At 69.1% G+C, this 11,904-nt stretch overlaps 1 protein-coding gene across 1 annotated transcript; it reads right to left on the bottom strand.

The window, feature by feature from the left end:
• Positions 1–6,426: 6,426 nt before the first annotated feature.
• OAZ1 (ornithine decarboxylase antizyme 1) lies at positions 6,427–11,561 on the bottom strand. Its single transcript, XM_068165072.1, is given in 6 exon segments — positions 6,427–6,787; positions 6,886–6,971; positions 8,371–8,543; positions 8,702–8,788; positions 8,790–8,847; positions 11,362–11,561. Coding segments are annotated over 6 exon segments (651 nt in total). The 5' UTR covers positions 11,478–11,561; the 3' UTR covers positions 6,427–6,656.
• Between the last annotated feature and the right edge of the window lie 343 nt (positions 11,562–11,904).

The raw sequence follows: 11,904 nt of genomic DNA, 5'->3' as shown, positions 1-11,904 counted from the left end.
CCCAGGTGACCCTGGAGGTGCAGTGATGGCTGCAGCTGCAGCAGGAGGCTGTGTGGCCCTGCAGCAGCCCCGGGCAGCGAGGCCAAGCCTGCAGCTTCCTCTTAGCCTTGCAAGAAGCAGGTTTTGAAAGAGCCTCCTCCTGCCTGCAGCCAGTTGTGCAAGGCCACTGCCAGCAGTGCCATGGCCTCAGCTGGGGGAGCCCAGGGTGGGGAGCAGGAGCTGCTGTCGAGCCGGGAGCTGGAGCTGGAGGCTTCCCCACCGCCGCCAGGGGAAGCTCCGAGGTAACCACTGGGGTCCCGAAGGGCTTCCCAGCAGCATCGCAGCAGCCCGGTGCCGAGGCAGGGGGCAGGCTGCCCGGGGTGGGGCTGAGCTGGGCCGAGGAGGGGCAGAGGGGGACCTGGCACGGGGGGCTGTCCCCAGCAGCGAGCAGAGCCGCGGCGGCAGCAGGGGCAGAGCTGCTCTGAGCTTGGGGCCAGGATGGGGAAACGAAAGCCCAAGTGTGGCTGTGGCAGCTCCTTCCTGCTGCTCCCCCCCGGGCTCTGCCCTTCCCTCCCCATCACAGACCTCCTGTCCTGCCCCCCAGACCTGGCTCCGGGCTCTCAGAGGCAGTTCCTGCTCTCATCCCACAGCTCTGTGCCCCCCTGCAGCCCCCACCAGGGCCCACAGGCCAGTCATGCCCCATGTGTGCTCAGCCCTGTGCCTGCCCCCCTGTGCCTGGGACCCCCCAAAGCAGCTCCCACCCCTTAGGGTCACCCCTGCCCCCCCCCCCACCCAGTGCCAGAACTGCAGTCCCTGTGCCCCCAAACTCCCTCTCCTCCCCCCCAGCCCCTGGCAGCCAGGGCTCCCCGAGCCACCACTTCCCTTTTCTCTGTATCCTTCCCCTGAGGCAGCACCAAAAGGAGTCAGCCCCCCCGGGGGGTGAGCACTGACTCCTGGCTCCGTCCAGGGCCCTGATGCAGGCGCAGGGGGTGCGTGGGCGCAGTGCCAGCCTGGACCTGGGGGCCTCGGGGCCCCCTGCCCCCGCGCCGGGGGGCTGCTCGCCGCGCCCCAGCTCAGCCCTGCTCTACAGCAACGTGGGTGAGTGACAGCCCACGGGGGGAGGCGGCAGCACGGGCAGGGGGGGACAAACCTCACTGCTGTCCCCATCCTCCCCCACCTCTGGGGCTGGAAGCTGGCCCTGGGGCAGAGGACCGAGGTGCTCCTGCCCCCAGCCCGCTGCAGCTCCCCTTCCTCCCCTCCCTGGGGGAGCCTCAGCCCTGCCCTGCTCCTCTCTCCCCAGGAGAGCTGCGAGCCCACCTCGTCCCCCCCAAGGCCAGCCGAGGGGAAGGAGCTGGGAGGGCCTCCCCTCGCCCTGCCCAGGGCCCCCCTCCGCTGCCCAAGAAGCAGCTCCAGAGAGCGGAGTCCCTGCCGGAGCCGGGCGCAGCCCAGCCCTGCGCTGGGGCCCTGCAGCGGCAGCAGGAGGGGGGGTCCCAGCTCCGGCCTCACCCGGGGACCCAAGAGGCTCCTGACCAAGTCCCACAGCCTGGGGGAGCCGCGGGGCTGGAGCTGCCCAGCAGCCAGCGCCGCAGGGTTCGGGATGGCAGACGGGGAGCTGGGGCAGCTCCTGGAGGGCACGGCCGGGGTGTGGGGGGGTGGTGGTGGGGTGCCAGGAGGCCACCCTGGGGCGGCTGTCGGCTCGCCTCCTGGAGCAGCTGGTGGGGCAGGAGGAGCAGCAGCAGCTGCTGGAGGCAGAGCTGGCAGGGAAGAGCTGGGCAGCCCTCAGCATCCTGCAGCCACAGCCCTGCTGCGAGACTGCCGACGCCTGGTACTTCCCCGTGGGCTTCCCTCTGGGGCACAGCCAGCTGCTGCTGGCAGCCAAGGTGAGCTGGGCACTGGGGGACGTGCCCTGGGGGCTGCAGAGGGCTCTGGGGGAGCAGGGCGGGCAGGGGGAGCTGTGGCTCTTCCGGCATGCCAGAGCTTCCCCTTCATGCCCTGCTCCGGCAGCTGGGGAGTGAGGTGGGGCTGGGAGGAGGAGGGCAGGGGAGATGAGGGGCAGGGAGAGGAGGGGCAGGGAGAGGAGGGGCAGGGAGGGGGGCAGGGAGTTGAGGGGCAGGGAGTTGAGGGGCAGGGAGAGGAGCTGAACAGCTCCAAGAGGGCCCAAGAAGGCTCCAAGGAGGCTGACTCCTTTGGGTGAGATGGAGCCAGCAGAAGCAGAGCAGAGGCTGGAGCAGAGCTGGCTCCTCAGCAAATGCAGGCTGAGACCTTCAAAGCAGCTCTGAAGCTCACTTCTGGGCTCCACCTTCCTTCTCCTTTCCCACTCCAGGGGGTTTGGAGGGGGTGTGAGGAGCCCAGCACCGTGCGTGGGTTAGAGCAGGGCTGGTGGTCCTGGCCCAGGACAAGGCACCCAAGGCTCCATCCCCAGGCACCTGGCCATGTCCTGTCTGTCCCCACAGGTGCCCAAGCCGTGCTGCAGCAGCCTGGGGGTGCAGAGCTCCCTGGGGGTGCACTGCAGCATCCAGCGCCGGGTTGGCCTCTTCACCGCCCCCCTCCCTCCGCAGCTGCTGCTGCCAGGCGGCCCTGGGCAGCACGGGCAGACCCCTCCCGGGGCCCAGCCCGCCCTGCTGGCCAGCCAGCCCGCCCTGCTGGCCAGCCAGCCCGCCCTGCAGGTCCTCCTTTCTCCTGAGGTTCCTCACCAGACGCTGGCAGGCTTCGTGAAGGGCTCCCACGGGCTGCACAGGAGCAGCCCCGGGCACTACGAGCGCCTGGTCTGCCTCCTCCTGCTGCAGGTCTGCATGGGGCTGGAGCACCTCCGGCTGCAGGACGTGGTGCAAGGGGACCTCTGCCCTGAGAACCTGCTGCTGGTGCAGTGCCCAGCTCCTGCCCAGAGCCAGCAGGGCAAGGAGGTACCCCTGGGGCTGTCCCTTCCCAGGCTGCTCATCAGCAGCTTCCTCAAGGTGGGAGGGGAGCTGAGGCCTGGTTCCAGCGGCCAGGAGCAGGGCTGGGCTGGGGGCTGCGCTGCACCACCCGGCCTGCTGGCAGATGAGCTGGGCCTGGGCATGCTGATCTACCAGCTCCTGCACGTGGACATCTCCCTGGGCACTGCCTCGGGCTCCAGAAGCAGCAGGCTCCCTGACATCCCCTCCCTGTCCATCTACTCCAGCGGGCTGCGGCGCCTGGCCGGGCTGCTGCTCCACGCAGACCCCTGCCAGAGGGTCTCCATCGAGCAGGCCAGGAGCATCCTGCAGGTGCTGCTCTGGGGACCTCGCCAGGAGCTCTTTGCCAGGAGCAAGAAGAGCCTCAGGCTGCTCCAGGGCTGGGTGCAGGCGAAGAGAGCTCTGCTGCTGCTGCAGCTGGCGGAGAAGGCAGCGGGAGGGGAGGGCAGCCCTGGCCTGGAGGAGTGGCTCTGCTGCCAGTACTTCAAGGAGGTCACTGAGCACAGCCTCTACCAAGCCACCCAGGCCCTCTACACCCCCTGAAGGCAAGCTGGAGCTCAGCCCACCCCAAGGGGACCCCTCAAAGGACACAGGCAGCGGCACACAGGGAAGCAGCAGAGGCAGTGGCCAGGACCAAGCAAGCTCCTGGGCCCCCCAGCCCCGGAGGAGGTCGCAGCCAGGCCCAGCCACACTCCACAGCAGAGCTGCTGCACCTTCAGCAGGGGCTGGGGGGCAAAACACACCCGGGGGGGTGGCTGTCCTGCTGAGCTCCAGCCCTGCTCTCCACCCCTCCTGCAGTATCTTGAGCGACTACCAGATGGCAGCAGAAGCCCTGGCACGGCAGCAGCTCACCCGAGGCCACCTCGGGCACCAGGTCCTGCCGAAACAAAGGAGACAAACCCAGCTCCTGCCGGCGCCCAGCCCCCAGCCGGGCACCTGCGAGCACCCCTGCAGCCCTCAGTCTGCTTTCCCCCTTGGGTGGCCTCCTCCTCTTCGGCCAGGAGCAGCCCGAAGCCCCCAAGGGCAGCGAAGCATCTAGCAGGGGCTGCGGCCCTCGGGGCAGGAGCAGGAAGGTCTCCACCCCCCAGGACCCCGGGGAGATTGAGTTGGTTTGGGGATGACCTTCTGGGTCACAGCCCGGAGGAGGCTCCAGGGAGACCTTAGAGCAGCTTCCAGTGCCTGAAGGGCTCCAGGAGAGCTGGGGAAGGGCTTTGGAGAGGGGCTGGGAGTGCCAGGACCAGGGACAATGGCTTGGAGCTGGGGGAAAGGAGACTGAGAGTGGAGAGGAGGAAGAGATTCTTGGCAGTGAGGCTGGGGAGGCTCTGGCCCAGGCTGCCCAGGGAGGCTGTGGCTGTCCCCTGCCTGGAGGTGCTCAGGGCCAGGCTGGATGAGGCCCTGAGCAGCCTGGGCTGGTGGGAGGGGTCCCTGCCCGTGGCAGGGGGCTGGAGCTGGATGAATCCATCACAGCCTTTGGGAACACAGAGCCCCAGGAGGCTTCTGCAGCCCAGAGAGAGGTTGTGGAATCTCCTCCTGTGCAGAGCTCCCAACCCCCCTGGGCACTGCGCTGCTGTGGGAGCCCTGCTGGGGCGGGGGGGGAGTGGGTGAGCTCCAGAGGTCCCTTCCAGCCTCTACCACACAGGCAGCCAGCAGCCTGGGAGGGGGGATGGAGGGGGGGATGGAGGGGGGGGGATGGAGGGGGGGGATGGAGGGGGGGGGATGGAGGGGGGGGATGGAGGGGGGGGGATGGAGGGGGGGGATGGGGGGGGGGGATGGAGGGGGGGGGATGGAGGGGGGGGATGGAGGGGGGGGATGGAGGGGGGGGATGGAGGGGGGGGATGGAGGGGGGGGATGGAGGGGGGGGATGGAGGGGGGGGATGGAGGGGGGGGATGGAGGGGGGGGATGGAGGGGGGGGGATGGAGGGGGGGGATGGGGGGGGGATGGAGGGGGGGGATGGAGGGGGGGGATGGAGGGGGGGGATGGAGGGGGGGGATGGAGGGGGGGGATGGAGGGGGGGGATGGAGGGGGGGATGGAGGGGGGGGATGGAGGGGGGGGATGGAGGGGGGGGATGGAGGGGGGGATGGAGGGGGGGGATGGAGGGGGGGGATGGAGGGGGGGGATGGAGGGGGGGGATGGAGGGGGGGGATGGAGGGGGGGGATGGAGGGGGGGGATGGAGGGGGGGGGATGGAGGGGGGGGATGGAGGGGGGGGATGGAGGGGGGGGATGGAGGGGGGGGATGGAGGGGGGGGATGGAGGGGGGGGATGGAGGGGGGGGATGGAGGGGGGGGATGGAGGGGGGGGGATGGAGGGGGGGGATGGAGGGGGGGGATGGAGGGGGGGGGATGGAGGGGGGGGATGGAGGGGGGGGATGGAGGGGGGGGATGGAGGGGCCCCCATCCCCCTGGGCCTGCAGCCCCCTGCTCCCTCCCCCAGCCCAGGCAGCCTCTCCCTGCACTGCTGGAGGCAGCTCCCAGCCCTGGCAGAGGCCAAGCAGAGAGGGCCAGGAGCAAAGCAAAGAACCAAGCAACACCTTCCCCCCCTGCAGCCTTTACTGGGGGGGCAGAGCAGCTCCAGCTCCAACCTCTTCCAAACCAACCTGAGTTGGGGGGGGGGGGGGGTTGGGTTTGGTTTTTTTATTTTTCCTCCAAAGCAGCAATTTAAAAAAAAAAGTAAAATAGAAATTTTTCCTTTTTATTTAGAATTCAAAGCAAATAAACTTCAGTATCACAAACACAATATCAAACCTCAAGAAAGGTAACTGCTGGAACGTGGGGGGGAAGAGAAATTTATTTGCACAACCACAAACATGAGCACAAAAAATCCAGAGGGGAGGGGGGGAGAAAAAAAAAGGGGAGAAAAGGAGGGGGAGGGGAGAGGGAAGGCAGAGAGGGAGGGGAGGGGAAAGGGAAGGCAGAGGGGAGGGGAGAGGAGAGGGAGGGCAGAGAGGGAGGGGAGGGGAAAGGGAAGGCAGAGAGGGAGGGGAGGGGAAAGGGAGGGCAGAGAGGGAGGGGAGGGGAAAGGGAAGGCAGAGAGGGAGGGGAGGGGAAAGGGAGGGCAGAGAGGGAGGGGAGGGGAAAGGGAAGGCAGAGAGGGAGGGGAGGGGAAAGGGAAGGCAGAGAGGGAGGGGAGGGGAAAGGGAAGGCAGAGAGGGAGGGGAGGGGAGAGGAGAGGGAGGGGAGGGGAGAGGAGAGGGAGGGGAGGGGAGAGGAGAGGGAGGGCAGAGAGGGAGGGGAGGGGAAAGGGAGGGCAGAGAGGGAGGGGAGGGGAAAGGGAAGGCAGAGAGGGAGGGGAGGGGAAAGGGAAGGCAGAGAGGGAGGGGAGGGGAAAGGGAGGGCAGAGAGGGGGCAGGGGGCAAGGGGAGGCAGAGAGGGGGCAGGGGGCAAGGGGAGGCAGAGAGGGGGCAGGGGGCAAGGGGAGGCAGAGAGGGGGCAGGGGGCAAGGGGAGGCAGAGAGGGGGCAGGGGGCAAGGGGAGGCAGAGAGGGGGCAGGGGGCAAGGGGAGGCAGAGAGGGGGCAGGGGGCAAGGGGAGGCAGAGAGGGGGCAGGGGGAGGCAGAGAGGGGGCAGGGGGCAAGGGGAGGCAGAGAGGGGCAACTAAAGATGTGGCAAGTGAACTTTTTCAACACCTCATCAGCAGAGCAGCTGGGGCAGAAGGGGTTGGAAGAGTGAAGCTAGAGACTGGGGTGGATGTTGACAAACTCTTTGATAAGACACCAAGAAAGCTGCAGAGAGGCAACCACTGCAGCTCAGTCTTCTGCTGCTGAGTCTCTCTCGAAGGTGTAGGCCATGAAGCAAGCATCTGGTCTCTTGGGGACAAGGGGATGCCCTGGTCTCACAATCTCAAAGCCCAGAAAGCTGAAAGTCCGGAGCAGTGCAGCTGCAAGAGAGAGGCAGAGCCCCAGGGGGGTCAGCATCTGCTGGGGGGGCTGCAGGGCAGGCAGCAGCAGCCCAGGGGAGCCTGGGGGGGAGACCTACCTCTGTCATCCCTGCTCTTGTGGAAACAAATGAAGACGTGCTCAGCTCGGAGCTGCTCCTCAGCAAACTCCAGGAGAACTGCAAAGCTGCCAGGGGGGAGCAGGGTGAGCAGGGCAGGGCCAGGCAGCCCCCCAGCAGCCCCTGGCCCCAGCAGCCCCCCTGGCTGTGCCCAGGAGCGCACTGGGGAGAGGCTAGAACCAAACAGCTGATCCCCCCCAAGCCCAGGGAGGAGGTGGTGGAAGCCTCCTGCCTGGAGGTGTTTGCAGCCAGGCTGGAGGTGGCTGTGAGCAGCCTGCTGTGGGGTGAGCTGTCCCTGCCCAGGGCAGGGGGGGGATGACCCTTGAGGTCCCTTCCAACCCTGACAGCTCTGGGACTCTCCCCTGTGGGGCCAGGCTGGGAGAGCTGGGGCTGTTCAGCCTGCAGAAGGCTCCAGGGAGACCTCAGAGCAGCTTCCAGCACCTGAAGGGCTCCAGGAGAGCTGGGGAGGGACTCTGGACAGGGGCTGGGGGTGACAGGGGCTGGGGGTGACAGGGGCTGGGGGTGACAGGGGCTGGGGGTGACAGGGGCTGGGGGTGACAGGGGCTGGGGGTGACAGGGGCTGGGGGTGACAGGGGCTGGGGGTGACAGGGGCTGGGGCAATGCCTTGGGGCTGGGGCAATGCCTTGGGGCTGGGAGAGAGGAGGTTGAGGCTGGATGAGGAAGAAGTCCTTGGCAGTGAGACTGGGGAGGCTCTGGCAGAGGCTGCCCAGGGAGGCTGTGGCTGCCTCCTCCCTGGATGAGGCCCTGAGCAGCCTGGGCTGGTGGGAGGGGTCCCTGCCCATGGCAGGGGGTTGGAGCTGGAGGGTCCTCAAGATCCCTCCCAGCCCACTCCATGAACCTCTGGCAGGACAGAGCCCCTGGGTGCTTTCTGCTGCAGCCCAGGGCAGAGCTGCAGGGGCAGCCTGAGCCAGCTTGGTGCTCTCAGTGCACTGCAGCCTGCAGCAGACCTCCTGCATGGGCAAGGAGGGGCAGGCAGCCTGAGCCAGCAGCACCCAGCTGCAGCCCAGGACAGCACCAGGCACCACCACCAGCACTGCAGCCCCAGAGCAGTGGAAGCCAACAGCAGCACAGCAGTGTCCCCAGCACTGCCAGGCCTTCAGGGGAGGGCTGAGAGCCCTGGGACTGCTTGGCCTGGAGCAGGCTGAGAGGAGACCTTGCTCATGGTCAGCAGTAGCTGCAGGGTGGGGGGCAGGCAGCAGGGGCCAGGCTCTGCTCACTGCTGCCCTGCAGGGCACAAACTGGCACCCAGGAGGCTGCCTCTGAGCAGGAGGAGGAGAAACTCCTCTGGGTGTGAGGCTGCAGCAGGCTGCCCAGGGAGGCTGTGGAGTCTCCTGGTGTGCAGAGAGCTCCCAACCCCCCCTGGGCACTGTGCTGCTGGGGCTGGGGGAGCTGCAGAGGTCCCCCCCAGCCCCTCCAGGCTGTGCTCCTGGGCTGCCCTGCACCCACCTGTCCTTGCTCCCTTCAGGCAGAGCACCACTGGGGATTTCTATGTAGAGGTTGTTGCTGTTCAGCACTGCTCTCCAGCTGATGTGTTTGGCATCTGTGAGCCGGGACTGGACCTGCAGGACCCTGGTCCTGCTGTTGGATGTGAGTTCCTCTGTTACATTCAGCCGATGGTCCTGCAGCAGGGGCAGAGCTGCAGTCAGGCAGGGGCCAGGGAGCTGCCCCCCAGGAGCTGCTGCCCCCAGGCCAGGGAGCTGCCCCCCAGGAGCTGCCCCCCGCCCCGGGCAGGGAGCTGCCCCCCCCCCAGGGAGCTGCCCCCCTGCTCCATACTCACCGAGTAGAATAAGTTAGCTGAAAGATTGTGATCCCTCTGACTATTCCCTCGCCCACCTGGGATCTTCAGGGGTGGGTGAGGGACATCAGGAGCACCACCGAGGCCCCGGACCCAGGTTACTACAGCAATTGAAGGGGACCCTGGAACTGGAGAGCAGCAGAGTCAGAGGCAGCCCCGGGAAGGCTGGGGGCAGCCAGCAGGGAGGGCACAGAACCACCCCGAAGCTGCAGCCCCTCCCCTGCAGCCCCTCCCCTGCAGCCCCTCCCCCTGCAGGCCGGCCCAGGGGCAGGGCCGAGGAGCAGGGCTGGCAACGGAGCCCTGTGCCCAGCCCCCCCCCGGGCCCAGCCAGCTGCTGCTGGCCTTGGAGGGCAAGGCTGCGGCTGGGCAGGGGAGAACTGCTCTGGGGCCCTGGCTCAGCACCCCCCGGGGCCCTGGCTCTGGGCTCCCAGCTCAGCACCACCCCGAGCCCCCCCTCTTGGGGCTCCCATCTCGTCCCCCCCCGGGTGCCTGGGCTGATCTCAGGCCCACAACCCCCCCAGCCTCACCTTCTGCCCACCCCCTGCTTCAGCCAGCAGGAGCAGAGCCACCCCCCCGGGGTCACTTTCCTGCCCTGTGGCAAATGGCCCTGAGCTGCCCCAGGCCTTCCCCACCAGCACTGCGGGGGGGGGGGCAGCAGAGGCCGAGGGGGGGAGGAGCAGCCTCCCAGCCCTCCCTCCCTCCCCCCGGCATGGAGGAGCTGCTCCCTGAGGTCCCTTCCAACCCTAAGCCTTCCCTCACCACGCTCAGGGAGGCAAAAAAAAGCCAGAGAGAGACTGGGGGAGGGGCTGGGGGGAGCAACAAAATGGTTCAGGTTGGGAGGGAGCTCAGAGAAGGAACTCTCAGGGCTTGGGGGAAGAGAGATCTCCCCCAGCCCCTGCTGCTGCTCCCCCAGGGCTGAGCTCCACGCAGGGGATGTGAAGATGGGGGGGGGGGGTGTGGGGGTGTGGAATAACCACCCCCGAGGGGATCAAGCACAACAAAACCCCAATCTGTGGCAGGAAAGCCAAGCTCCCCCCGGCGCTGCCCCCCAGCGCTGCCCCCCCCCCCCCCTGCAGCACCCTGCCCCCGGCCCCGCCCCCCGGCGCTGGCCCCTCCCTCTGCAGCACCCTGCCCCCCGGCGCTGCCCCCCGGCGCTGCCCCCCGGCCCCGCCCCCCGGCGCTGGCCCCTCCCTCTGCAGCACCCTGCCCCCCGGCGCTGCCCCCCCCGGCCCCGCCCCCCGGCGCTGGCCCCTCCCTCTGCAGCACCCTGCCCCCGGCCCCGCCCCCGGCCCCGCCCCCGGCGCTGGCCCCTCCCCCTGCAGCGCCCTGCCCCCCGCAGCCCCGCTCCTCCTTGCGTCATCTCGGCAGATGCAGCAGCCCAGGCTCCGCGGGGAGGCTCTCCCGGCCCCGTCCTGCCTGCGAGCGCCAGCAGCCCTCCGCGAGGAAAACAACCACCCACCCCCGACCCCCCAAGATCAGAGCAGGCAGGGGCACGGGCAGGGGCACGGGCAGCCCCCCGCCCCGCCTGCTGCCGGCGCTGCTGCCTGCTGCGGGGGCTCCCCTCGCCCCCTGCCCCCTGCCCCTTTGTTGTGGGGAGCTGCCAGGTGGGGGCTGAAGAGCACCCGGGGGGGAAATGCTGTGCCTGGGGAGGGGCTGGCGAGGAAAGGCTCTAGAGGAGGGCACTTGGGACCCCCCGAGGGCTGCTGCTGCCCCTGCGGGGGCTCCTCACCCCCCCCCCCAGCACCACCGGCCCTGAGCTCAGCCCTCAGGGAGCAGGCAGCGGAACACCAAAGCTGCGCAGCCTCCAGAGCCGTGTCCGTGTGTCCGGCTGTGTCTGTCTGTGCATTCGCTTTGGAGGGGGGCAAGGAGCAGCCCCCCGGCAGCAGCCCCCCCCCGCCCTGCCCTCCGCGGGGTGATGTCCTCAGCATCCCTCCCCTCCCCCCGCAGCCTGCTGCAGCTCTCCTGCTCCCCCCTGCCCTGCCCGCACCTGCCCAGGGCTGCCTGATGCTCCGGCCGAGCTCAGAGCTCCCCCCCCGACCCCCGACCCCCGCCGCCCCCCCGCCAGCTCCCAAGGCGATTACACACGGAGATGACCCCCGATGACCCCCTGCGACCCCCTGCAGCCCCCTGCGACCCCCCGCCGCCCCCGCCTGGGTGTGGGGTTGGTGTTTCACACCCCCCTGGCAGGCAAAAGGCAGCTCCGGGCCCTGCCTCCAGCGCCCCCCCGGAGCCTTCCCCCCGGCGGCAGCTAACGTGGCAGGGGGCGGGGGGCGGCGGGGGGGGTGGGGCTGCGACCACCGCCGGCAGGTAGGGTAAGAAACAGCCCCTATCTCCCCCCCCCTGCCCCTCCTCCCCTCCCCTCCTCGGGGCCAGGCGCAGGCCACGGCGGGGGGGGGGGGGGGGGGGGGAGGAGGAGGAGGAGGAGGAGGAGGAGGCGGCGGCGGCGGCCAGGCCGCAGCGCCCAGGAGCAGGCGCGGCCGCCCCTCCTCCACCCGCCACGGAGCTCCCCTCCCCCTGGCCACGGGGGGGTCGGCCGGCGCTGGAGGGGCCGGGAGGAGGAGGATGAGGAAGAGGAGGCCGGGACGGGGCCGTGCGGGGCAAGGAGGAAGCGGCGAGCGCCCAGCCCAGCCCCGGCCCCTCACCTGCTCTGTCCGGCACTGAGGCTCAGCACAGCGGGCATGACGGTGCTTTTATTCCCCTCTTTCTCTCTAGCGAAGCAGTGACTGTTGAGTATCCGCTGCAGGGAGGATTTCACCATCCGGCCGCTCTGGTCCGAACCCCGAAACCCTCCGCCGCCTCCCGCCGGCCGCTCTCCAGGCGCTGCTACACAAAATGGCACCGCCGCCGCCGCGGGTCCTTATATACCCTCCCCGGCCACGCCTCCCCGCCCCGGCCCCGCCCCGCCGAGCAGCCCCCGCCCCACGCCGGCACAGGCCGAGCGGCCCGCTTGTCACTTAGAAAAATCTCGCTTTCCACCGGCTGAAAGGAGAGCGGGAGGCGGAACGCCAAGCTAGTTGCCTATTGGCTGCCCGGGTGAGAAGGTTCAGTATTGGTTAGAAGAGCATAGAGACGAGGATGGAGAGACTAGAGGCTCCTGATTGGCTACTCGCGCTGAACATGGGCGGGGCCTGGCGGGGTTCGGCCGGGAGGCTTCGGCGCAGCTCCTCAGCGCTCACTCCCCTTAG

Source organism: Melanerpes formicivorus, unplaced genomic scaffold (assembly GCF_026170545.1).
Source record: "Melanerpes formicivorus ecotype bairdi unplaced genomic scaffold, bMelFor1.0.p_v2 SCAF_83, whole genome shotgun sequence".
Taxonomy (NCBI): Eukaryota; Metazoa; Chordata; class Aves; order Piciformes; family Picidae; genus Melanerpes; species Melanerpes formicivorus.
Note: the sequence above shows the minus strand (reverse complement) of the source record. Positions and strands in the feature narration are given on the sequence as shown.